Genomic DNA, 26,997 nt, shown 5'->3' with positions numbered 1-26,997 from the left:
GCCGAAAGCCGAAAGCACCATCTAGCACAACGAAGCAATCTGGAGGACTTGGGTGAGACCTTTCCTTTCTTATCCCCCTAACTGCCTGCGAGACTTTTCTGAAAATTTTCTCCCCCCCTTTTTGAAAAAACAGCTTTTGTATACTTGGGGGAATAACATTTTAAGCCTTAAAGCAAAGGAAGAAAAAACACACCATCTGATTAAACAAAGAAACTAAGTAATCTCATTCCTACCCATTAAAAAGTTCATATTTTTGTGAGGATCTACTACCCTATTTTCTGTTTAAGATGTGAACTAAAGGGAAAAATGGACTAAATATATAAAAGCTTTATATTAATTTGGAAAAAAAGAATTTTACAAGTTATTCTATATGCTACTGATGACATCCTGTGGCTAAACCTGGAATTGCAAGTAAATTTTTTGCTTATTCTGACAGCTGACTGAATAACAGACTTGTCCTTGATATTATCTTCAAAGACTAGTGTGGGAACACCTGGCACTGAAAACAACTTTTAGGAGCATTGGAGGTGGAAAATTACTGACTTCTATTAAAATAGCCTCCATGGAAGACTTAGCTGTAAACACTAACGAAATGGATGACTATATCCCACCACTTAACTACAAATTGATATTGGACACAATCTTGGCTATAACTGAACAAATTAAAGCCAAATTGCATGATAAACCTGACAACTCAAAGTCACCAGACCAAACTTTGACCTTAAATGATGAACTGACAACCCAAAAACAAATAGAACTGGAAATTAACATTGAAATAAGAGACTTCAAAGAGCAACAAACGCAGCCTACAGAGAACTTTGAAGTCCAAACTCCAACTTTAACTACAAAACTTACAGTTCAAAAAACAACACCTGAAGAAAGCAACATTAAGAGCAAAGATATCAAAGGCCTTCAAATACAGTATGTTGAGGATTCAGCTAATCAAACGATAACATTAGTTACTATGTTCTCCCTAACCCAGATGGAAATGGAACAAGAATTACATCAAACATCAAAAACTGAGCTATTAAAGCAATATTTCAATGATTATAAAGGGGATACCAGCTTGGCAAAACTGTCTTTTGGATGGTCTCCGTGGATGCAAATAAGAGGTGGAGGAAAAAAGGGAGACGCATTTGAGAATTTAAAGACACTAAGATGGAAGCCTGATTGGCACAAAAGGAAGGCGAGAGTTAGATTTAAAGATTTAGACTTGTCTCTTTTTTGGGGATTTGTAAGGACAGAACTTAAAAAATCTTTTTTGATGGACCAAGGGGAATCTTAAAAAAAAATAAACTGATTTCATATTTAGGTTTTAGATTTTTAAAGGAAAACAAAATTAAGCTTTTAGAATAAAACTTTGAATTATACTATAGAATTTAGAATCTTATAATATAAGATAGTATTTTAATAAGTGTTGAATGGTTAAGACAAAAAATCTTTTCTAACAATTGGTGATTTGTTAAGATGAAAACTAGAATTTACTGTTAAATCATAAGAATGATTTTTAATGAACAATGTAAGTTTTGTAGACAAGAGAATTATTCTTTACTGAAATAGGGAATTGTAGGTTACCCAAAAAGTAAGCTTTCTTCTGTATATTATAGGCCACTTTAGAGTATTTTATTGCAATTAAGTAAAACTTAAAAACAGGATTTTGATATGTATTAGTCTAATTACATTGAAAACTTTCTTAATTGATTAGGTCATATCTAGAAATGTATTAACTTGATCACTTTGACTATGTGAAAACTAAGGGAATCAGAGAGGGAATCTTTACTGATGCAACCTGAACTATTTACAAACAACTTGTTATTTGTTACTTTTCACTACCCAACCACCATATTGATTCACTAATACACGTGTATGTAAATATTGAAAAACCAATAAAACTTGAATAAAAAAACAATAGCCAGGTACTGTTTATAAAACATTCAGCATTTTCTTTGTATCTTGTGCCAAATGACTTGCTAAGTCTTCAGTCACAAATTACAGACCTTATAAAATGTTGCTATTTAAAACAAATGTAAATATGCTCTTAAGTATTATATAGCCCAAAATGCTACACTTTCTGTATGCCAGAGGTTTGTTCACTGTACAAAATTCTTTCAAATAACCTACCATTTAATCTTTGTGGTATTTATTATATCTCTTATTTGAAGAAATTTAAGAAAGTCTTTCAAGACATTTATTTTATTGAACATAGAATTTCTTTAAAGAACTAACTTTATTAATTTCTATAATTGTTTTATCCTCCACATTGTTTCCTAACTTCATAAATATTATTTTATCCTGCAGTTACCAACCAAATGTGCACTTATATACAATAAAAGAAACAGAGGTCTTTTGCTGCTAACAATAATAGTAAAACAGCATCAATAATCAGTATGACAATTTAAAGGTTTGCCCTTACAGATTTGATTTATTGAATTATTCAAATAATTTTATTTTAAATAGTTACATCTATATATGAGATACATATTAAAATAAAGAGAAGACCTAGGACAGGGGTAGGCAACCTTGGCTTTTTTATGACTTGTGGACTTCAGCTCCCAGAATTCCTGAGCCAGCACAGTTGAAGTCCACGAGTCATAAAAGAGCCAATGTTGCCTACCCCTGATCTAGGAGTTTGGCAAAGTTACCCAATATTTATTTATTTATTTATTTATTTATTTATTTATTTATTTATTTATTTATTTATTTATTTAATTACATTTATATCCCGCCCTTCTCCGAAGACTCAGGGCGGCTTACAAGCTTAGCAGTAGCCTTCATTCTATGTACCGTATATACTTGAGTATAAGCCGAATTTTTCAGCCCACTTTTTGGGGAGGTTTGGGGAGGTTTGGGCGCCTCCCCAAACCTCCCCAAACGTCGGCAGGTCTCCGTTCCTCCGCGCAGACCTGCCGACGTTTGGGGAGGTTTGGGCGCCTCCCCAAACCTCCCCAAACGTCGGCAGGTCTCCGTTCCTCCTGCCGACGTTTGGGGAGGTTTGGGCGCCTCCCCAAACGTCGGCAGGTCTCCGTTCCTCCGCGCAGACCTGCCGACGTTTGGGGAGGTTTGGGGAGGCGCCCAAACCTCCCCAAACGTCGGCAGGAGGAACGGAGACCTGCCGACGTTTGGGGAGGTTTGGGGAGGCGCCCAAACCTCCCCAAACGTCGGCAGGTCTGCGCGGAGGAACGGAGACCTGACGACGTTTGGGGAGGTTTGGGGAGGCGCCCAAACCTCCCCAAACGTCGGCAGGTCTCCGTTCCTCCGCGCCCTGCCTGCCTGCTTCTTTCCGCTGCGGAAAGAAGCAGGCAGGCAGGGCGCGGAGGTCCGGAGACCTGCCGACGTTTGGGGAGGTTTGGGGAGGTGCGCGCGCACCTCCCCAAACCTCCCCAAACTTCGGCAGGTCTCCGGACGGCGGCGGCTTGGGAGAGGTGCGCGCGATCCTGGAAGCACCGAAGCCTCGGCCGCGCGCAAGTCCTCAGTAAGCTCCGGGCGGTCACTTGCTTCGCGTCTCCTGAGGGAAGGGGGGGCGACTGGAGCGGGCGTGTTTCCTCGCCTGCTGGGCGCCGCGATTTGCCTGGGGAACGCGCGGGCCCCGAATGGCAGCGTGGAGCGAGGAAGCAGACAGCCAGGGCTTCCCCGAGAGCCGCGGCCACACAGGGTATTCCTGTGTATTCAGGCTTGCAAAATGGCGGATCGAGCCTCTGCTGGCGGCAGAGGCTTGCAGAACGGCGGATCGGCTTATACTCGAGTCAATAACTTTTTCCAGTTTTTGGGGGTGAAATTGGGGGTCTCGGCTTATACTCGAGTCGGCTTATACTCAAGTATATACGGTATATGCCTGCTTATTAGGGCTTTCACACACACCCCAAGCGGCATTATTACAAATATAATATAATTATTATAATATAATGTATTCCAATAATTGAACAGTCCTTTGTGCTGTAGTTGAAAGAGTCTGCACTTGATTATATTTTCATATTTGAAGCAAAATCTGAACATTCCGGCTTGTATAGATGCAAGATCTGTCTTTGTTTTATTCTCTGACAATCTGTCAACCAAGCAATGCTTCAAAAGGCTGTGGCTGAAAAATAAATATTATTTTTGCATTATTAGAAACTGTACACCTCACAGTTCTGCTCATGACTGTTACTCAGCAGATATGCAACCATGTATTTTATTGGAATATTTGAGTGTTACCATGATAAATTTAAGGAGAGAGAGAGAGAGAGAGAGAGAGAGAGAGAGAGAGAGAGAGAGAGAGAGAGAGAGAGAGAGAGAGAGAGAGAGAGAGAGAACAGAATTTCTCTGGTGAAAAGACCACAGAGAGAGAACTAAATAGGCCATGGCTTAGAAAACGAAGAGAGAATAAAAATCACTTGGAGGCACTTTAAGGCACTTACATTTTTACTCCATCGATAGAGCAATCTCTCAGCTTTCAAAACAGAAACAAAACCAACCTAAAAAAGCCATCTATATCCAGATATGAAATCATAGCTGTTCCTGAGCTTGTCCGTTTGTCCTTGTCCTTAAAAGAAGAGTATATAGCACGAGATCAGCATGTAACGTAAGGATCCATAGAGAAAGACAAACTCCCTTTGAAGCAAATGCTCGTTTACTGGACATAGCTACTGTATTGCTACATTAAATGTTTTGAGTTTTAGGTTTATTCCATACATTTTGGAGGGCAAAAGAAACCCCACATCTTAAATTAAACAAAAAGTTCCACTGGAACTGTATGCATTCATAAAACATACAACTTACATTTTACATACCTGTTTCTAAGCTGAAAACTGTATCACAAATCTCAGAGAAGTCTGCTATCAAAGTATAAATGTCTGTCTAACTTCAGAATGTGTGAATTGGTTTTAAAAAAGGACTACCTGAAACTCTCCTTCACACCTAGAACACCTCTTACGTATCTTTTCAATGCATCGTTTGCTGGGGAAAAAAAGATCAGAGTGCCTCTGAGCATATGCAGTCAAATTACTGAATAATTATGGATACTTCAACCTTTGGTTCAAAACTTTGGCTTTGATGGCCTTTTGTTTTCTTTTGGTATTGAATTTGGAAATCTATCAATGGAAGATTAGTGCAAAAAAAAAGTAAAGTTCACAGAAATGAATGCAACGTTTTTGTTTTGTTTTTACTACAATTCCAAAACCAGAATAGACTTCATAATCATCCAGCATACAGGTACTCTAAAAAGTACCAAATTGTTTTCCTGTCAGCAGCATAATTTAAGGCAGTGATAGGACTTTGGGTTTGGCAATTGGGGTTCAGAAATTCTTGTTGATCTAACAGTGGTTCTTAAACATTTGATCTGACGGACTCCTATACATTCTTAAAAATGACTGAGAGCCCCAAAGTCCCCAAGACCTTTGATGTACGTAGATTATGTTGTTGTTGTTAGTTGCGAAGTCGTGTCCGACCCATCGCGACCCTATGGTTCCTCCAGGCCTTCCTGTCCTCTACCATCTTCTGGAGTCCATTTAAGCTCACGCCTACTGCTTCAGTGACTCCATCCAGCCACCTCATTCTCTGTCGTCCCCTTCTTCTATTGCCCTCAATCTTTCCCAGCATTAGGCTCTTCTCCAGTGAGTCCTTCCTTCTCATTAGGTGGCCAAAGTATTTGAGTTTTAGCTTCAGGATCTGGCCTTCTAAAGAGCAGTTAGGGTTGATCTCCTCTAGGACTGACCGGTTTGATCGCCTTGCAGTCCAAGGGACTCGCAGGAGTCTTCTCCAGCACCAGAGTTCAAAGGCTTCAATTCTTTGGCGCTCAGCCTTTCTTATGGTCCAGCTTTCACTGCCATACATTGCAACTGGGAAGACCATAGCCTTGACTATACGCACTTTTGTTGACAGGGTGATGTCTCTGCTTTTTAGTGTGCTGTCTAGATTTGCCATGGCTTTCCTCCCAAGGAGCAAGCGTCTTTTAATTTCTTGGCTACAGTCCCCATCTGCAGTGATCTTGGAGCCCAGGAAAATAAAATCTGTCACTACCTCCATTTCTTCCCCATCTATTTGCCAGGAATTGAGAGGGCCAGATGCCATGATCTTGGTTTTCTTAATGTTTAGTTTCAACCCAAGTTTTGCACTCTCCTTCTTCACTCGCAACAAGAGGCTCTTTAGTTCCTCTTCACTTTCTGCCATTAGAGTGGTATCATCTGCATATCTTAGGTTGTTGATGTTTCTTCCGGCAATCTTAATTCCAACTTTTGATTCATCTAGCCCTGCCTTTCTCATGATGTGCTCTGCATATAAGTTAAATAGGCAAGGCGACAGTATACAGCCTTGCCGGACTCCTTTCCCAATTTTGAACCAATCAGTGGTTCCGTGTCCAGTTCTCACTGTTGCTTCTTGGCCCGCATATAGGTTTCTCAAGAGACAAATAAGATGGTCTGGTATGCCCATCTCTTTAAGGACTTGCCACAGTTTGTTATGATCCACACAGTCAAAGGCTTTAGCATAGTCAATGAAGCAGAAGTAGATGTTTTTCTGGAACTCTCTAGCTTTCTCCATGATCCAGCGTATGTTAGCAATTTGATCTCTAGTTCCTCTGCCTCTTCGAAATCCTGCCTGTACTTCTGGTACTTCTCGATCCACATACTGCTGGAGTCTAGCTTGTAGAATTTTAAGCATAACTTTACTAGCATGTGAAATGAGTGCTATGGTGCGATAGTTTGAACATTCTTTGGCACTGCCTTTCTTTGGAATTGGAATGTAAACTGATCTTTTCCAATCCTGTGGCCACTGTTGAGTTTTCCAAATTTGCTGGCAAATTGAGTGTAGCACTTTTACTGCATCGTCTTTTAAGATTTTGAATAGCTCAGCTGGAATACTGTCACCTCCACTAGCTTTGTTGTTGCTCAGCTTTTCTAAGGCCCACTTCACTTCACATTCTAGGATGTCTGGCTCGAGGTCAGTGACCACCTCATTGCGATTGTCAGGGACGTTAAGCTCATTCTTGTATAGTTCTTCTGTGTAATTTTGCCATCTCTTCTTAATCTCTTCTGCCTCTGTTAGGTCCCTGCCATTTTGGTCCTTTATCATGCCCATTTTTGCATGAAACGTTCCTTTCATCTCTCCAATTTTCTTGAAAAGATCTCTGGTCCTCCCTATTCTATTGTTTTCTTCTATTTCTTTGCACTGTTCATTTAAGAAGGCATTCTTATCTCTTCTAGCTATTCTTTGGAATTCTGCATTTAATTGGGTATATCTTTCTTTTTCTCCCTTGCCTTTCGCTTCCCTCCTTTCCTCAGCTATTTGCAAAGCTTCCTCAGACAGCCATTTTGCTTTCTTGCATTTCTTTTTATTTGGGATGGTTTTGGTTGCTACCTGTTGTACAATGTTGCGAACCTCTGTCCATAGTTCTTCAGGCACTCTGTCTATCAGATCTAATTCCTTAAATCTATTTGTCACCTCTACTGTATATTGAGCAGGGATATGATTTAATTCATACCTGACTGGCCTAGCGCTTTTCCCTACTTTCTTTAATTTAAGCCTAAACTTTGCAACAAGAAGCTCATGGTCTGAGCCACAGTCAGCTCCTGGTCTTGTTTTTACTGACTGTATAGAGCTTCTCCATCTTTGGCTGCAGAGCATATAGTCAATCTGATTTCTGTGTTGTCCGTCTGGTGATGTCCATGTGTAAAGCCGTCTCTTGGGTTGTTGGAAAAGAGTGTTTGCTATGACCATCGTATTCTCTTGACAAAATTCTATCAGCCTGTGCCCTGCTTCATTTTGTACTCCAAGGCCAAACTTGCCTGTTATTCCAGTTATCTTTTGGCTTCCTACTTTAGCATTCCAATCCCCCATGACGATAAGGACATCATTTTTGGGTGTTAGTTCTATAAGGTGCTGTAGGGCTTCATAGAACCGGTCAATTTCATCCTCTTCAGCACCGGTGGTTGGGGCATAGACCTGGACTACTGTGATATTGAATGGTTTGCCTTGGATTCGAACTGAGATCATTCTGTCATTTTGAGGATTGTATCCCAGTATTGCTTTTCCTACTTTTTTATTGACTATGAAGGCTACTCCATTTCTTCTGAGGGATTCTTGTCCGCAGTAGTATACCTGATGGTCATCTGAATTAAATTCACCCATTCCTGTCCATTTTAGTTCGCTGATACCTAAGATGTCGATGTTCAGTCTTGTCATCTCTTGTTTGACCACGTCCAGCTTTCCTTGATTCATGGATCTTACATTCCAGGTTCCTATGGAGAAAAAATCTTTACAGCATCGGACTTTCCTTTCACCACCAGACATATCCACAGCTGAGCGTCCTTTCGGCTTTGGCCCAGTCGCTTCATTCTTTCTGGCGCTACTAGTACTAGCCCTCTGCTCTTCCCCAGTAGCATATTGGACGCCTTCCGACCTGAGGGGCTCATCTTTCAGCGTCATATCGTTTTGCCTTTTGGTACTGTCCATAGGGTTTTCATGGCAAAGATACTGGAGTGGTTTGCCATTTCCTTCTCCAGTGGATCACGTTTTGTCAGAACTCTCTGCTATGACCTTTCCGTCTTGGGTGGCCCTGCACGGCATAGCTCATAGCTTCATTGAATTACGCAAGCCCCTTTGCCACGACAAGGCAGTAATCCATGAAGGGGACGTAGATTATACCTACTGATATTTACTGTACTAGAGATTAAAACTAAACATTTTAAAACACTTGTTTGCTTGCTTGCTTGCTTGACTTCAAAACCCCCCTAAAAGGATTTTAGGGACTTCCATGCGTCCCCAGACCATACTCGGCTGAGCTAACATATCCAGAGATAAACTAGTGGATCTGTATCTACCTTCTGTCCATTCCTGGACTACAGAATCTCTTGTGTATACAGAGAAAAGATTCCAAACCAGAAGATCTTGCTTTTAGAATGGCAAATCACATAAATTTTAGGGGGAAAATCATCATGGCTAAATTAAAGTGATATGTGCCATCAACTCAATTTTGCCTCTTGGTGCCCAAACAGATAATTTCCAAGATAATCTTTCCTCAACCTGATTCTTCAGTCTTCCAACAGTGCACCCACTCCCAACTGAGTCTATCCTTACTGGCCATCCTCTTCTCTTTCCTTCTACTAATAGATGTGCATGTAAGGTGCATTCCAGCTCCATTCAATCACATGTGAAGTTTTCCTGCTTATTCCTGAATACTCAATTTAAAATAAATTTACAATAGATACTTCTCTCATTTACTAAATTTTGATAGTATTAGTGATATTCCTGCTGACTCCAATAGAATAACTACTGTGGAACCCAAAGTACTGTCACAAAAACAGTACCAAACCTTCCCTTTCTAAAATACAAAATACACAAAGCACAAGATATACGTGGTCTTCACTTAACGACCAGTAATTCTATGACCATTCAAAATTGCATGGCACTGAATAAGTGGTAGTTATGGCTGGTCCTTGGAGCTTTGGCCATTGCAGATGGCTGCCCTTTGCAATTTTCTTTGCTGGTTCTGAGTAAGCAAAGTTAACAGGGGAACCAGGAGGAAGTTGCACTATGACCACGTGGCATTCTTGCTTCATAACCCCTGGTGATTTTCTTAATGATGGCAACCAGGAATATTGGAATTCCCATTTTTTTTTTATTATTTTAATTCCATTTATATCCCGCCCTTCTCCGAAGACTCAGGGCGGCTTACAAGCTTAGCAGTAGCCTTCATTCTATGTATATGCCTGCTTATTAGGGCTTTCACACACACCCCAAGCGGCATTATTACAAAGTCAGCTTAATTGCCCCCAACAATCTGGGTCCTCATTTTACCTACCTCGGAAGGATGGAAGGCTGAGTCAACCTTGAGCCTGGTGGGATGCGAACCTGCACTAATTGCAGGCAGCTGGTGTTACTTAAGGAGGCATTAGCCCACTGCTCCACCAAGACTCTTATCACCATTGCTAAATGGTGTGATCACATGACATCATTTTACAATTGTGTCACTCAGCGATGGCAATTCTGGGCAATTGCTGTTATTAACCAATGACAACATTCCTCCTATTAGAGCAAACTCTAGCAAATCCACACAAAAATCATGTTAGCTTAAAACATAACTTTTTTTAACCAAATAGCTTAATACAACAATACATTGTTATGGTTTAAGATGCAGTAAAATATTTATACTTCTTCCTTGAAATAGTTGTCACTTTTCTGTTGGATCAAACAAAAATTGGAAAGTAGAAAATGGAAGACCTTATTTTGTAGCTTGTGCTCAGAACAGTTTAGTAGTGAAGCTGTGAAAAGACAAGCCATTGGGCCAGATAGAGAAGCATATTATTAGATCCCAGTGATTGGAACTTCTACAAACATATCCACAACAACACCAACTGAATCTTTTCATTTGTAATGTTATTTGTAGCTTCTGGCTATTTTCGTATTATGAACTAATCCCACCAATCAGTTTTAAATTAAGTTGTTACTTAAATGAGCATCTCTTCCAAGAAAAAATGGTAGCTAAAAATAAATAAAACTCTTTCATTTCCACTTGGCAAAATATAAATAATTTGGCTGTACTTAATCTATAACTTGCTATGTTAACATGTTATCTTTCACAGAAGTATCTAACACAGGGGTCTTCAAACTTGGTCCTTTTACAACTTGTGGACTTCAACTCCCAGAATTCCTTAGCCAGTGTGACTGGCTGAGGGATTCTGGGAGTTGAAGTCCACAAGTCATAAAAGGGCCAAGTTTGAAGACCCCTGATCTAACACATGGATGGTAGAGACCTGAAACAATTGGCATTTCCCCAATATTCAATACATCATTTGCAAAGCAGATCTATAATAAGTGTACTGTTCTATGTGCAAAGGATTCTCAAAATAAAATAACCTGAATATTTCAATTTGGAAAGTCTATATTTAGAAAGTAGTATATACATAGGGGCTTTTCATACACTGAATACAAAGATATCTAAAGTGAGACAAATAATATTGATTAGAAAGGGTTACATGAACATTATCATACGTAAGAGATGTCTTTCATATGCTCTGATTATATCACACATATATATTGGGAAGAACTAATGACATATACAATCCAGATTGTCTGCCTCTACACAGATGTATTCCATGACACATGGATATGGCGAACATTTTTAATCAATCCATTCATTTCTAATTATATATGTTATCATTTCTTAAAGTTTACTTCATCAAGAGAGTTGTTACTAAGCTATCAAAAATGTGTTTATTTATTCAGGAAAATATGTGTTCACTTCTACAACAGGAACAAAACTGAGTTTAGAATTTTAAATTCTATAAGACAGCATAAAGCCGTCTCGTTATTGCAGAATGTTATCAATATTTTTGATTGCAGAGTTTCCTGGCAGTTCATTCATTTTTCATAGTTGCTTGTTAATATATATTCTGTTTCCAAGAGAGCTAGTCGAAGGGATGCAGTTAGCTGTAAACAGTATTTTTAGTCTTAGTTTTAAATATGATTTAAAAAAATACAGCATTTAGGATTATTTTTACCAAGATGCCTAACTACATTTATAATTTTTTAAAAAGCAGTAATAATGTCCTTTATACAGTACAGAACATCTTCCACCATATATTTTCAATGGTTATACTGTAATTATACTGTAATACTTACGGTATGCATTTTCTAATGCCTATAAATCCAACAGCATAATATATGTTAGAATTGTAACAAAGGCACATTTATAAAGGATAACAAATCCTTCCCTTCCCATCTCTCACATTTTCTTTCTTTCTTTCTTTCTTTCTTTCTTTCTTTCTTTCTTTCTTTCTTTCTTTCTTTCTTTCTTTCTCTTTCCTTCCTTCCTTCCTTCCTTCCTTCCTTCCTTCCTTCCTTCCCTCCCTCCCTCCCTCCCTCCCTCCCTCCCTCCCTCTAATCCCTGCCAGGTTCCCCATTCACTTTGCTTGTGGTAAGTTTGCAAGGAGAAAGTCAGTGGGAAAGCCAGCAAGAAGTTGCAGGTTCAAGGCATGCTGGCTGAGGAATTCTGGGAATTGTAGTCCATGAGTCAGAAAAGGGCTGAGTTTGAAGATCCCTGAAATGATGTAACTGCTTATGTTATCATAACTACCACCCACAGGATATTTCCTGACAATTTCCAAATGGCATGTGGTAACTGGATCACCTCATCAAGAAACATGTACATACAGCGTATCCTCACTGCAACCTTATCAGAGTTATGAAAGGATTTCCATACCTTCAGCCACTTGTGGAAAAATCACATATGAGACTACAACAAAGTTTTTCAACCAGCCATATCTCATTCCAGGTTAAATCTTTCCATTCACCCTTCAACTTGGTTCTCTATTCCTTCTCTTGTTCAGTCAACATCTTGATAACAATGAGAACACATCTGGAATTCCCACTGTGTAACACACAATTCCCATTCTCTAATTCATCATTAGCCTGTTTGGAGCAAATCTGAGCACTGTTTCCACTTTTGCTAACATCCAAGCACAATGGACAGGGAATACGATGAGCCTAAGACAAGCACTGGGAGCAAGATGTTAAAGGTTGCTGTGGATGCGGTTGGGAAACTAGCCTTTAATATCTTCTTACCCACGCCTCACAAAATGGGGAAAAATGCCTGTACCTTCTACAAGGAGAAACTGATGGGGTTTTTTGTTTTGTTTTTTGGTTTTTTTTAAAGCTTAAACAGGACCTTGATTTTTTTTCTTTCTTTTGCTTTTATCAGCAATATGTAAGTGTTGCATTTCTGTGCATGTGGGAATTTATGCCGTCCCTCGATGTCACAGCTGTGTTTCTTTGTGTGTATGTTTATCCTGGGAAGCTCCGCGAGCTGCATTGGTTACCAGTTGTCTTTCGGGTGAGGTTCAAGGTTTTGGTTACGATCTTTAAGTCCCTACATGGCATGGGTCCGGGATACCTCAGGGACCACCTGCTGCCGGCATCAACTCCCCTCCGCCCTGTGCGTTCCCACAGAGAGGGCCTCCTCAGGGTGCCGCCAGTCAAGGAATGCCGACTGGTGGCCCCCAGGGGGAGGGCCTTCTCTGTGGGCGCTCCGGTATTATGGAACCAACTGCCGGTGGAGCTCCGGACGGCATCAGACCTCCGAACTTTCCGTCGTGGCCTGAAGACCCACCTATTTGAAATGGCTGGTCTGGCCTGACGGGGGATTATGGGTTTTAATTTGTCGTTTTAGATTTGTATTACTGCTTTTAACTGGGCATGGGTTTAATCTTTTTTTAATTTTTGTATTGTCTTTTTATATATGCCCTGTGAACCGCCCTGAGTCCCTACCAAGGAGAAGGGCGGTATACAAATTAAATAAAACTTGAAACTTGAAACTTATTGGCTGCATACACGCGACTTAGAAGAAGGAGAAAGAGAGCTTAGAAAGGAGCAGTCCTCAACATTTCAAGCCAAGTGTCTCTCCCAATGGGATGCACTGGGACACTTTTTTTCTATGTTCTTCCTGGCCAACTCATGTCCATTTTCAAAGCTGATCTTCCTTTTTCTCCTGACACACCAAATCTAAATGTCTTCTATTCAGATTTCAGAGAATTACCCTGTTAGCAGGCAGACAGATGGGCAAAGACCCAAGGTCTTTTGCACTTAGTTTTTTTTTCTAACATTCCAGTTGGAGTTGGAAAGAATAAAAAAGCCAAGCCACTTGGTATCCCCTGCTAAGGGAAGGAGAAAACAAAACCCTTGTTGATTTCCCTCCAGCTCTCTCTGAGTGCCAAATCATTGCAGGGATCTGCAAAAAGTCAAAACAGTGGAATCAGCAGGGTGCTCTGCATTTGTCTGACCGTGGGGGGGGGGGAGGAAAGCAACCTGTGTTGTTTTTTCTTTTCCTTTTCCGGTCTCTTAAAAGGACTGTAAGCAAAATTTATTAAGGTCAGATGAGAGAAGATTGTCCCCAATGGGAAAAAAAACAGAAGCCCCAAAGACCTTCAGTACCACAAACAAAGAAAAGGTAAGATTTGGAAATATCAGATATACCATAACTGAAGTAGAAATAAATATGTGCAAAGAGAGAGCTATGGAATAGCGCAAAGACCCCATATGGGAGTACCATGCTATTCTGGTTTATTTTGCCCTTGGGACACTCATACACAGCTGAAAACTCAAAATCTACCCAGGGTACCAATTTCTACCTACTAGCCATGCCACATGGTATCCTGTAGTAGAATAGTTATAACATATACTGCGTGAATATTTTATTTAACCCTAAAGTTGCCACCTAGACCAGTGGGTTCCAACCTTGAAACTCCTCTAGGTATATAAACTTCATCTCCAGGATTCTAAGCAACAGCTATGATTTCAGGAATGGAAGCCCTCAAATTATGCAAATGCCTGTTGGTTTATATTTGTCAATGGTCCAACCATCTGTACAAAATCGTGCAACTTTTTTCTATCTATAAACTTTTACAAAAACATTTAACTTCCAGCAAGGGATGAATTTCTTCAAAAGTGTAGAAACCTTATGTGCTATACAGGCAGTTCACAAATAATTCTGAAGTTTCCTACCATGGTTAAAAGAACAGCATTCTCTGGAGATGGACTGCTTTTGTGCTTTAATCCATACAGCTGACTACATCTTGCATGTGGTCTCCAAGAGAGCAGACAAATAGATTGAAGTAATGAATTATTTATACTCAATCATCAAAACAAGAGGTACATTGAACAACATATCAGCATGAGAGGTTTTTTTTTTTAAAGCACAGTGTAGAGGTCAAAGGGAAGACGTGGAAAACGTAAAATTGATTATCAAAACTATGCATCAGCAAATGTGTATCTCACAAAGCACAGTTAAATTTACTATGTAAAATTATAAAAACTCACTGACTTGTGATTGTTTCCTGCATTTAATCAACTGAAACCAAACACAAAACTAAAAGCTATTTACACTGCTCCTTTCAATAATAACCCAAACCTCTAATTTTTTAACAAAGCACATCATTTGCTTTCCAACAGCTTCATCTATGGTACCTTATTATTCATCTGTATTTTTTTCTCTCCTGCTCAACTACCAAACTCTTATTCTGAGATCATTCAGGACAGTCTCAAAGAGTACAAATCTGTCTACAAATCTGTCAAGAGAATGTCATCCATTATCTTGAGGGAAGTTAGGGATTGCATATTATTGCAACATGCCCAATGTGGAGCTGCTCTTGAAGACTATCTGGAAGCCAGTGTTGGTCCAAAAAGCAGTGGTGTAAGCAGTTAAAGGTGTACTTAGGTCACCCATTTTACAGCTTTTCTCCATGAGCTGCACTGGCTTCCATTGGGTTTCCAGGTGGAATTAAAGATACATCTATTATAGGTTTTGGTGCTGGAGAAGACTCCTGCGAGTCCCTTGGACTGCAAGGCGATCAAACCGGTCAGTCCTAGAGGAGATCAACCCTGACTGCTCTTTAGAAGGCCAGATCCTGAAGCTAAAACTCAAATACTTTGGCCACCTAATGAGAAGGAAGGACTCACTAGAGAAGAGCCTAATGCTGGGAAAGATTGAGGGCAATAGAAGAAAGGGACGACAGAGAATGAGGTGGCTGGATGGAGTGACTGAAGCAGTAGGCGTGAGCTTAAATGGACTCCAGAAGATGCTAGAGGACAGGAATGCCTGGAGGAATGTTGTCCCTAGGGTCGCGATGGGTCGGACACGACTTCGCAGCTAACAACAACAACATTATAGGTTTTTATCTTTTATCAATATTCAGTGTAAATTTCATCCTTTCCTCCACATATTCTCCCACTGATCCATTTTTTTGCTCTTTTTATCTTACCCTTATTTATCTATACATACAGAGTGATTGGTGTGGGTTCAATAACTAAAGCACAACTGTTCAGCAAAGGCTGTGATGAAGTCATTTCTTAAAAGACTTTCTGAGACTGATGTACATCATCAATTTGCAAAATGTACAATTTAGAGCAAAAAATCCGAATATGTATTGACGGCTCAACTATGGAGAATCCTGCATTGTACACATGAAGTCTGTTTTAATCCAGATAAAACCTCAGAATTACAGTGTTTATTAATTACCCTATTAAGCAACCCAACAACAAGAACTGGGCAGTAGAACTGTATCATCAGAAGGACTGTATCTCTTAGTGGCTTTCATTTTTTGCTCATAATTTGATAGTGTGGTACTAGAGTTATCACTTTATAGTTCCAGAAATTATTTGTTGCAAGAATGTTTGATAACCATATTTTCTTTTACACACACACACCCATTGATGCACTGAGTGACGAGAAGTTTTTGTTGTTAAATCTCTTTTGTTGCCTTCATTTTATCCTTTCTCAGGAAAGTCTCTCTTTGAGAGTACCCCTAATCTACACTGTTGTACTACACAACTGCAATTTACAGAGTCAGGCACTAAGACACTCTGAACACAATTAATAAAGTATTTTAGTTTTATATTTTAAAACATAAATCTATCCAAGACAAAAATCCTAAAAGCTGGATGGCAGTTGCAGAACAGAAAACTGAAAGAGATCATATTGGAAATAGATCAAGAGACAGAAAGAAAAGCGAAAAGCAGCGATATTGAGGTAAAGCTCCTTCTTAACATTATACTGATAGATAAAGTAAACACTCCTGGTTCTATTTTTGTCACACTGTAATGAAAAAATTAAAAAAAAAATACCTGAAAAAGACTCTGAAAGGATATCTGCCTTTCATTTCTTCATAACCTGTCATTAAAAGTACCTTAGAGTAACTAATTCTATCAATGTATCTCTGCTCATTGTTTTAACCAAAACATGAGGAGAGATTGCTTCCACTTTAAATGATAGCCTTTCTGGCATGGAGCCTGGATAGAAAACACAATAGGCCTGTCATGTCCCAATTTGTTTGCCATTATTAGGCAGTCACACAGTATAATAGGAGAAAACAAGTGATGACTGATGCAAGATTGCAAATTCACACATTCAAATTAATGAACTTTGATGTATAATGCCCAGTAGTTTTCTTACTGCTTCAAGTAAAAAATGGAAAATAACTTGTATATAACTTAACTTTCCAAATTTAGGTTTGAATTTCCAAAATTCAACTATGCTGTCTGAGAACCAGGTTGAAGAAGTCTGAAGTAATCAGCCATTTGTATTGTATAAATCCTGTGTGGGATTAAATTTAAAAAGAACAATATTGAAATCAACATGTACAATACTCCTGCAGGTTCCATTTTTGTTAATCTAGCCAATACAGTCATGGATATAACTCTGTTATGCAGAAACACTTGCATTCACATTTCCATGCAGACAAGATAAATCATCCTATCCCCAGAGATTTAAATCATTTGAAACAGTTTTAAAAGGCTTCTTATTACCCCGATGAGTTTGTATTTTGTTGATGAAAAAGGTCTTCAGTCTTTTAAACAATAAAGAGCAATACTTCCAACAATAAACATAAAAGAAATAAAAAAGAGCAGCATAGCACCATAATTTTGAAAAACAACTAATGTGTTTCACATATCAAAACATTTCAGGACTAATGTTTTCTTCTTGATGTACTGTAAGTAGTTTAGACCTCAGCAACAGCTTAATACATTTAATTGTTACTAAAAGTTAAGTCTTAACTAGGGTTCCTCTCTCACCTTCCATTTGTTTGCATTTCCAAATATTATATTTATTGGCTATGCTATATCACTACAGATACCCCTCAACCTATGTGCATAAATGAGCCTGTATTGTATCATAAATCACGCTAGTCATTAAGTGAATCACCATATAACCATATCTGATTTTACAATCTTTTTCCCAGCAGACATTTAAGCAAATGCAATGGTCATAAAATAAATCCTGCAGTCATTAAGCAAACATCACAGCTGTTTGCTTCACAATGTGTTCACAATGGGCATTTTTTTGCTGGAAACCAGAAATAAAGCCTGGTTTCCAGCAAAACAGTCATAAATTGTAGTCATGTGAACATGGGATGCTGCAAATTGCCATAAATGTGTGCTAGCTGCCAAGCACCCAAAATATAATCTTGTGAGCATGGGGGCTGCTAGCCATCATAAGTTCAAATACAGTCTCAAGTCGAAGACTATCTATACATGCTAAGAAAGGTTAGTCTGGCCATTAATAAATTTGCACTTACTGTAAGCAGTGCTTCCCAAACTTTTTCCTTCATTTACCCAAAACCACTTATCCAAAAGTCCTTTTTACCTCATATAGCTAAAACACCTTGTTAATTTAAATGTCCCAGTTGCGATTAAGTAATGACACACAAACCCATTACCCAAAGGGGAAAAAAACATTTATACCCAATTTTAGATAATTTACCTGGTCTTCAAGAATATGTATTTCTGTAGATCAATTTTTCTTAAGAATGAAGACAAATTCTTGTAGGCAGTACTTCCAAGATGGGGTAAATTATCTAAAATTGGGTACTCTTCATGTTGACTGGGGAACCCTGGGAGTTGAAGTCCACACATCTTAAAATTGTCAAGGTTAAGAAACACTGCTGTAGCAATTCTTTCTAATTTGGTCCCCATGTACATGAAATTAAAGCTACACATAACAAATAAACTACCACCAACGAATTCTAATTGTGGATTCTCAAAAGTAACATACCTAACATTCTACTTTCTTGGCCATGATACCTATACCAAAAAAAACATGTTTTTTTTTTGCTTCTTGGAGTTTGGGAAAACACTTTTTTCCATTTAAAACAGAATCTTCCCCCCTTAATCTTCCCCATCAGTCATACTGGGAGCATGAAGGCTGATTTGACTGGTTAATTATATGCCATCAAGTAATGTGAATTCTTAGCAACCATAGAGACAAATGTTATCCCTGATGATCTCTCCCAACCCAGTAGCTTGGTCTTCCAATGATGCATCCATCACTACTGTAACTAAATTCATTTGCTTTGCTGCTAGCTGTCCTCTTCTTCTCTTTCACTTTCCCAGTATTAGTGCCTTGTCTAGAGAGCTAGACTTTGGCATAATATGTCCAATGTACAATAATTTGAGTGCAGTCATTTGTATGTTGCGAGAACTCTGGGCTGATTTTCTTCAATGTTCTATTCATTTGTTTTCTTGTCCGCCCATGGTATTCTGAGTTTTCTTCCACACGACATTTCAAAAGCATCAATGCCTTTTCTGTTCTGCTTCTTCAAAGTCCAGGGAGCATTAAGGCATTCCCCAATTACAAGTAAGAAAACACTATCTGAACAAGCTCTCTATCTCTAAAAGACACTCAGTGCCAATACTATGCCACATAATTTACTCTCAGATTTGCCCAAATAATAAATAAGCACAGATCTATATGTATAACACCGCTGAACTCTGAAGTGCTAGATTTCAAAGAAATACAGACTAAAAAAGGATCCAATATTACATCAGAGCTTTCAGCAAATTTGAAGAAACAATTTCAGGATTGTGGAATAAACAAGTACCCCATTTACTTGCTAGATATTTCTGCGATTTTCTTAAATTAAGGGTTAGGAGGAGTTTATTTAATTTACACCCCTGCTTTACCACCCAAGAATGGCACTACAGGAAATTTGTGTTCTTTCCTTATAGTGAACTAAGTTGTAAAATTACGAAGAGATATTGCTTTGAACAGAAATTACATCCGGCAGATTTTTCAGGACACAGTACTGAAACTAGCCAAGAACTCAAAATATAAGATATTCAAAAATGTATTTAATGCTAATTTGCAAGCATAGCATCTTTCTCAAGATTATCTCATTATTTGTTGCCATCCAAAGAAACATCAATAAAAACAGGATAGTTTTGAAGCTTATGCTTGCTGGGTTTTGTAATCTTTTTGAGGGTGCTAGTTTTAACAAAAAGAGAAGTTATAATTAAAATCAACACTTAGCCCCCTTTTTTCTTTTAGTTTAAAAATCTAAATCTTTGGAAATTTTCTGAAAGCCTGAACAGAAAAAAAATTCTGCAAACTTCTAATAATAGAATTCCAAAGTTTTAATACCAAATTGTCATTCAAACCAAATTATTTGTTTACACAGATATGCCACATTATGGTGAATTAACTCAATATTTGATTTTTTAAATTAATATGAATTAATTTATCTTAATTGTGTGGCCATCTTCACACTGCACTAGAATAAAAGCATATGCCATTTTCCTCTGAAAATCTCCGCAACATTCATAATTTGCCATAATGACACACTAAATTGGATGGATAGTTGGCTCACAATCCAATTAAAGCTTATTCATTTTAAATCCCTTTGGGACTTCATCCCAAGAAAAGATGTTAGGTTTTTTTTTCTCCTTATATAGAAACCATACAATGTGTGTAACTTTGGCTGATAGGCATACCAGCTACGATTCTCATTAGCAATTTCTAGTTTCTACTTTAACTAGGTTCCACACACAGAGGGTCAAACTTTTAATTCATTAGATCTTTCTCCTATGAAGATCTTCCTGAAATTAATTTATTAAGATATATGCCATTTTATTTTACATCGGAAGCAAGAAGTTAAATCAGCTAGTATTTCTTCAACACAAAGCAGATGCCAAAATGGCATGTTGTTATATATTTCATGTACTGAATAAGAATGTGCCAAACATATCTGAAAGAGACCCAGATGGAGAAAGGCTGATCTAAGCAAATCATTCTGAGGCTCAAAAAGTATGTCGACTACATCCAAATATTGTGTCTTTGCTTCTAAAATGTTCTTTATATTTGTGCCATAAGATGATGCAACCAATAATTAGTACGCATCCCTGCTCACATAATACATAAATTAAGCAAAAGGCTGACAACGATTTATGTTGTTCATGTAGGGTTGTTTAAAATACTAATTCAGATCAGTTCGTCTTGGATCAAATACGCAGATAGCATAACCAAAATGTTTAAACACTGATTTAAACTTAATATACACATTTGGCATTGATATGGAACTGGCTTTTATCACTGGATTTTTAGTGTTGTGGATTTTTTTGTCATGATATTCATAATGTGATCCACATCTGAAAAAATGAGTCTTTAAGGTTATTTTCTAAGCCAAACTAATTTATATATTCAAAATCATCACAGACACGTTGTACAGAGTGACCACAAAATCATTACAAAATTAATAACGTTAAGCTGATGAAAAGAAATTCCAAATATGCAGAGAACTGTAACTAAATGAGTTAACATTTCATTTTTACCAGACCTGCTTCAACAGGGATGTTCTACAGCAGGATGTCATTATGTCAAGATGATGTTGACTTTATCAAAATAAATTAACACAATTGAAGCTACCTTGTCATTCATACACACACACACACATACATGTGTGTGTGTATAACATACACACACACACACACACACACACACACACAAACAAACATCTATTCATTAACCAATAATGCTAAGTTGAATTAATAAATCAGTAACCTTTTTCACAGCATACATTCATGGCTGAAATTTAAATCTTACTTCCTAATGTGACATTTATAACTTCGTACACCAGATCAGAAGGAGTGGTTTTTTATTTGTTTTTTCCAGTTAGGCTTCCATTAGGGTGACTGCCTGGGCTAGTTTCTGCAGTTTTCTTCACAAGATTTGTTTTTGCCATTGGCTTCTCCTTACAGCTAAGAGAGAATGACTGGCCCAAGGATACCCACCTGGATACCCACTCACCTGGACTGTGAGGTTTCTAGCCTGATGTTTTAACCACTACACCGAACTGGCTCTCAGGTCAGAAAATACATGCTTGTAAAATGATCATAAGAATGAAACTGCATTTATAGGGAATGTCAATTCACTTTCTTTAAAAAAAAACAACTTAAAAACGCAATTCCGAATCTTATGGAGCAACTTAAGTATTGTTATACTACAACAAGCCTTAATATATGGCATTTTCCATGATGATAATTGGATTAATTTATTATAACATATAATGTTGGCCTAGTTTAGGATGCAGATTGAATTGCCATATATTTGAAATTCAGCTCTAAAACTAAACATTATTTACAATTTGATGCATAAATACAATTGAAATTAAAATGTTGTGGTGCATCTGTCATTGTGCAGAATAGACAGCTGCCTCTAATTATCATGTGAAAAAGCCACTCATCTCTTTCTCATTAAGGTAAAAGCCAACTATGCAATAGCATATCAAAGTTGTATGCATTAAGAAAAAGCAACGGTAATAAACAGGATTCTTGTCCGAACAGATTTAGAGACTCTTGGGAACCTTTTGAGAAGAAATTTTCTCTACGAACGTCTCCACCAACAATCTGATCATATTTATCACAGTGCAGAAGTCCAGAAATAAATTTGCATTTTCAAAAATAATTTTCTATTTATCCCTCCTGATTTACTCAAAAAGCCTGCTTAAACTGAAAAACTTGCTCTGAGCAGACAAGTAGATGTAAATCATCTCTTGAAATATCCTGCATGCTGGAATGCATAGTAGAAAACAACAATATACTTACCTGAAAAGAATTATTATTTCCAGTCTTCCCACCCCACCCTCAAGCATGTGTAACTACAAGGCTAAGTTAAGAACTAGATACCATAGTCACGAGGGCATCAATAAGTTACACAAGGAGAAAACACTTCCTGGACCGCCCAAAGTTTATAGGTTCAGGTTTTATTTTACAATAACATGTATATCTATCTATAAAATTCACAGTGGGCTACATTTCATAGTAGCCAGGCACTAGGGAAACAAAATTGCTCATCACTAGCCCAGTTCAAAGATACCAGAAATTGTACTGATTTATTTGCAAGTGAAACATAACAATTCGGTATTTTTTTAAAAAAAATGATGGAAAGTGTCAAAAAGGAAGACGAAAGGGTCATTTTGAGGTTATTGAAAGTGTTACAATGTTACAAATCTTCTATGATAAAGGAAATCACATAGGAGGTAAGCTGCTTTTTTCAAGGTGAATGAATTCTGTGGGGCTTCAGCTATAATATTTCCCACATAATAAATAAAGCAACCATTATAATTAAGACCAATCCTTTAAGCAGGCAGCTCCAGGCAGCTTCCAATTCTTATGAGTTACGAGAAAACCTGAGATGTTGATTTAGATATACTTGTAGAGCATAAAAGCACTGCAACCTGGGCATCAGCCTTGACAAGCTCATCCAGCTGCTTAAAACGCTGAAAGCCCTTAATATATGGGATGAGTTCCATAAGTGAGCAGAGTTAGGAAAGTTGCAACGAAATCCAGAATATCAAGGTTTGCAATCTCTTAATCTGAAGCAGAAGAGGATGTAGGCACAGATTACGGAAGATGCTCCGCTTTAAAGATACACAGAGTTAAATCATTCTTAAGCATACTTTTGTCTCAAATGATTCTTCATGCTTGAACCATGAAGTACTTGTGTTGCCCAGAGTCCCTTCCATTTAAGAAAGAGGAAAAAGCTTTTGTATTGTAATGGTGCTGCACAGGCAGATTACTTTTATGTTAGACAGAGATCCTGAGCTCTCTGAAGATCAGACTGCATGCTAGTTCATTTTCTCACTGCACAGAAAGCTGAGAGACAAAGATCTTGTATTCATCTAGTGTTCAGTTGCTTAATTGCTACTGTGCCTGGGTAATACTGAAGGTGGACAAGAACCAAATTACCCTCTTAACCAGCGTTTTACTCACTGTACTATGATTTATTTAATTATAATTAGTTCAACAATCTACAGTAACCCAATTTATGCATAACTGCTATTTGTGGTTCCAAAATTTTAATAGCTGTCTTCATAAAATAAGCAAAACTGCAACTATCAAGTACAACACTGTGGCTTAAAGTGATGTAGGAACTCAGTTACTGACCAAACTATACTAGGAAAGCAGAAGACTGAGGTTTGAATTATTAAGTCATCTTTGCACTAAAGTTTTCAACATTGTAATGAAAACGGTGAACCAAGTGGTTTTCAGTATAGTCCTCACTGTCCTGTCCTGTCCTGTTTTAAGATTCTCAAATAATGAAAAATAGATATGTGGTGCCAGTTCCAAACTCTAACCTTATCTGCCCAGGAAGTTTAACCTCCACTTTGTGACACCATGTAGAATAAAACCATTGTATGACACCCAAAGACACTTGCTTGTGAGATGGGCGGCTACACAAATTAAATACATAAATAAATAATAAATAATAAATAATAATAAATAATATTCAGCTCGCAGAATACAATTCAGAGAGTTGTATAGATTTCCCAACCAACAAAATTTCTTAGTATTGCCTCTTAATCATATTGTCCATCTATCTAGTACACTAGTATTTTGTTGGCAGAGAATTTGTGCCATAACCTTTTCTGAATAGGATTTAGGTACTCTGTTTTGTTTCACAGTAATTTAGTACTGGCTCCAAATCATGTAGGCAATATATCTAAGACACCAACACTTCAAAACAGAACAGAGAACCTAAACTGGATTTATAATTACAAGTTCGAAGTTTGTGGAATGTACCCACACAGCTTTTAAGACAAGCCACTAGTAAGCCTACAAATATCTTGAAACATAAACTATAAATAAAAACCAAAAATAAGAAACTGATTTCAACCTAATTTCTAATAAACACAAGGATTCCAACTTTGAAGCTGTAGCTGAATGTGAAGCTATACCTGAAAAAGGCGACTTTTCAATTTAACTTAAGTTAGTCCAAATCAACTAGATAAAATAAACACTTCCAATTATTTTATAAATTAATCTAATATCTGGATCCAACAGACTGATTTATGTGCCTGAATCTCTTGAACATAGGGTTCATAGTTCAGCATACATTATATAGTAATCCTAAAAATATTTATTGCAAAGGATTGAATTTAATAGGATTATTGCATATCAAGTGTGCTGCAACCTAAAAATCTAAAACTATTCATTCATTCCATTTCCTGTTTCTCTAAGTTCAGACACAAAATACTGTCATCCACAATTAATGACCTATTAGTTAAAATAATTGCCACTTATCATACAAATTACCGGTAATGGAAATAGGAAAAACATATTTCATTCTCTAATATATGTCTAGTTTTTTAAAAGTAGACTAAATTTTCAATTAAACAAAATAAAACATTTAAATATTTATTCCATGTAAGAATATTTTCTCAGTTGAAATCATTAAACAATTATGTCCTGTTTGAATCAATGGGAGATATTATCCAACAAATGTATTTACAGGCTTCTTCCATGCCTGTTTTATTAGAAACTGCCTAGATATACTTACACTGCAGCAGAAGTCAACAAATAATGTGAAATCTTTATGCAGATTTAGGTTAAAATCTCCTATCTACTCATCTGGGCTAATACACTCATTATATACACTTATAATGAACTTACCACTGAATAAATATGTACGTGACTGTACTGTCAATGTCTTTGCTCATGGATACAGTGCCAATAACGGCAATTTTAAGACTATAATCTTTACCTACTTACCTGACAGCCTGTACTATTTAACAATAATTTACTTCTCAGCAGAGGAACGTTAAACTAAACTGATACGAATTCTGAATGTGAATTAAATTTCCATTTAATTCCACGTACATCAGATAAGTTAAGATTATTTGGACAGTCATAATTCATATAAGAATTAAGATTTATATGAAGTTGATACTCTATTGCACCAAAGGCAGTCCGAAGTCAATGCCTTTTTTTTCCTCTCCCTTACCTCACTTCTCTACTCCCCTTTCCCTTCCCCATCTTTTCCGCTATTCGCTTTTGTATTTCCATTGTATCGTATATTATAAAGTAATAAAAAAACTTTCTAAAATAAGAATTAAGGCTACATACGAAGCTATTCTCAGTATAATATACCCACAATCTCTTGGGGGAGGGGGGAATACAATATATCCCATTCTTCAGTAGAAAGCAAAAGGTGCCCTAATTTGACAGAAAACCAATTCCAAATTACACAACGTGTCATAGTTGTATAGCAAGGAAACGCAAGACCTATTTCTAGAAAGAACAAGTCCATTGACACTAGTCATACCACGCAAGTCAAACTTCACCTACCAGTGACGAGACAGATGGGAAGGAGCAATCTGAAGATTAGTCCACACACCACTTCTGTGGCCATCGCTATGAGATCGGACCAAGAGGAGCCTTAGAGAAACAAAGGACAGCCGTCCGCTTGCACCGTCTTATAGGCACCGGCAACTTTCTCGGGTCCGCTCTCCTTCAGGGCTGGAGCAAAGAAGCCCGTCCCTCGGGCTTCAGCTTAAAAAAACCCCTCAATAGGGTGAGTCAAAACCCACAACGACTGCCGAACGTCAAGACCAATCGAAGTTTCAATCGAGGCGCTTCCTTTCTGCCGCAAAGAAGAGAGCTTTTCTTTTCTTGTCTGGTCTTTTTTAAGAAAAAAAGTTCCTTCACTTGACAACCATTTTGCCCTGCCCGGCATGGGAGCGGGGGGTGTGTGTGCCGAGGGCTGCCTTTCTGGTGCTATTCAAGCCGTCTGAACGGGCGCATGGTAGCCGGCCGCGTCGACAACCTGGATGGATCCCCAGAGTTAAAAACGACCGAGATTCCCGGCCGTAAACAAGAGCCGCCTAGTCGGGGAACAGAACTCGGGACGCAGCCGCGCGCTCCAGGCGAGGAGTCAGCCGGTCTTCCCAAAAACTAGAGAGGAGGCATCGCGGGAAACGTCCGGAGCTGCCGAGCGGCGAGCGCACCCTGCGCCACCCCCGCGGCCAGAAGAGCGGCGCGCCAGCTCGCCTTCCTCGCTGCGAAGCTCCCGCCCAACGCCGCTGCTACTTTTCTCCACCTCAATGAAATTTAGCGCGGCCCCGCCTCGCTCGAGTGGGCGGCCCGGACGGGCCCGTCTGGCTTATCCTGACCAATAGGAAGAGAAGGACGAAAAAGTCTGGGAGTTCTCCTGCGCCGGAGTTGGAGGCGACGGGACTTCACCTCCCGTCCGAGGCAGTTCTGTCTCGGTGCTGAGCGACTCACTCGAGGTTCGGGCTGGGACCAAAGGCTGGAGATTAGATAGATAGATAGATAGATAGATAGATAGATAGATAGATAGATAGATAGATAGATAGATAGATAGATAGATAGATAGATAGATAGATAGATAGATAGATAGATAGATAGATAGATAGATAGATAGATAGATAGATAGATAGATAGATAGATAGATAGATAGATAGA

The 26,997-nt window shown here is 38.3% G+C and overlaps 1 protein-coding gene across 1 annotated transcript in view; it reads right to left on the bottom strand.

Annotated features, from left to right (window-relative positions):
• The window catches only part of PIEZO2 (piezo type mechanosensitive ion channel component 2), a gene marked incomplete at its 5' end in the record, with an annotated part of 234,741 nt that extends 208,817 nt beyond the window's left edge, over nt 1-25,924 (bottom strand). The window contains one exon of the mRNA XM_081322722.1: nt 25,861-25,924. Coding sequence (XP_081178848.1) covers nt 25,861-25,924 — 64 coding nt within the window. The remainder of the gene's footprint in view (nt 1-25,860) is intronic.
• Nucleotides 25,925-26,997: the final 1,073 nt, after the last annotated feature.

The sequence above is a fragment of the Vipera berus genome (assembly GCF_964194415.1).
Source record: "Vipera berus genome assembly, chromosome: 3".
Lineage (NCBI taxonomy): Eukaryota > Metazoa > Chordata > Lepidosauria > Squamata > Viperidae > Vipera > Vipera berus.
The sequence above is the reverse complement of the archived record's forward strand: the minus strand, read 5'-3'. Positions and strand labels throughout refer to the sequence as shown.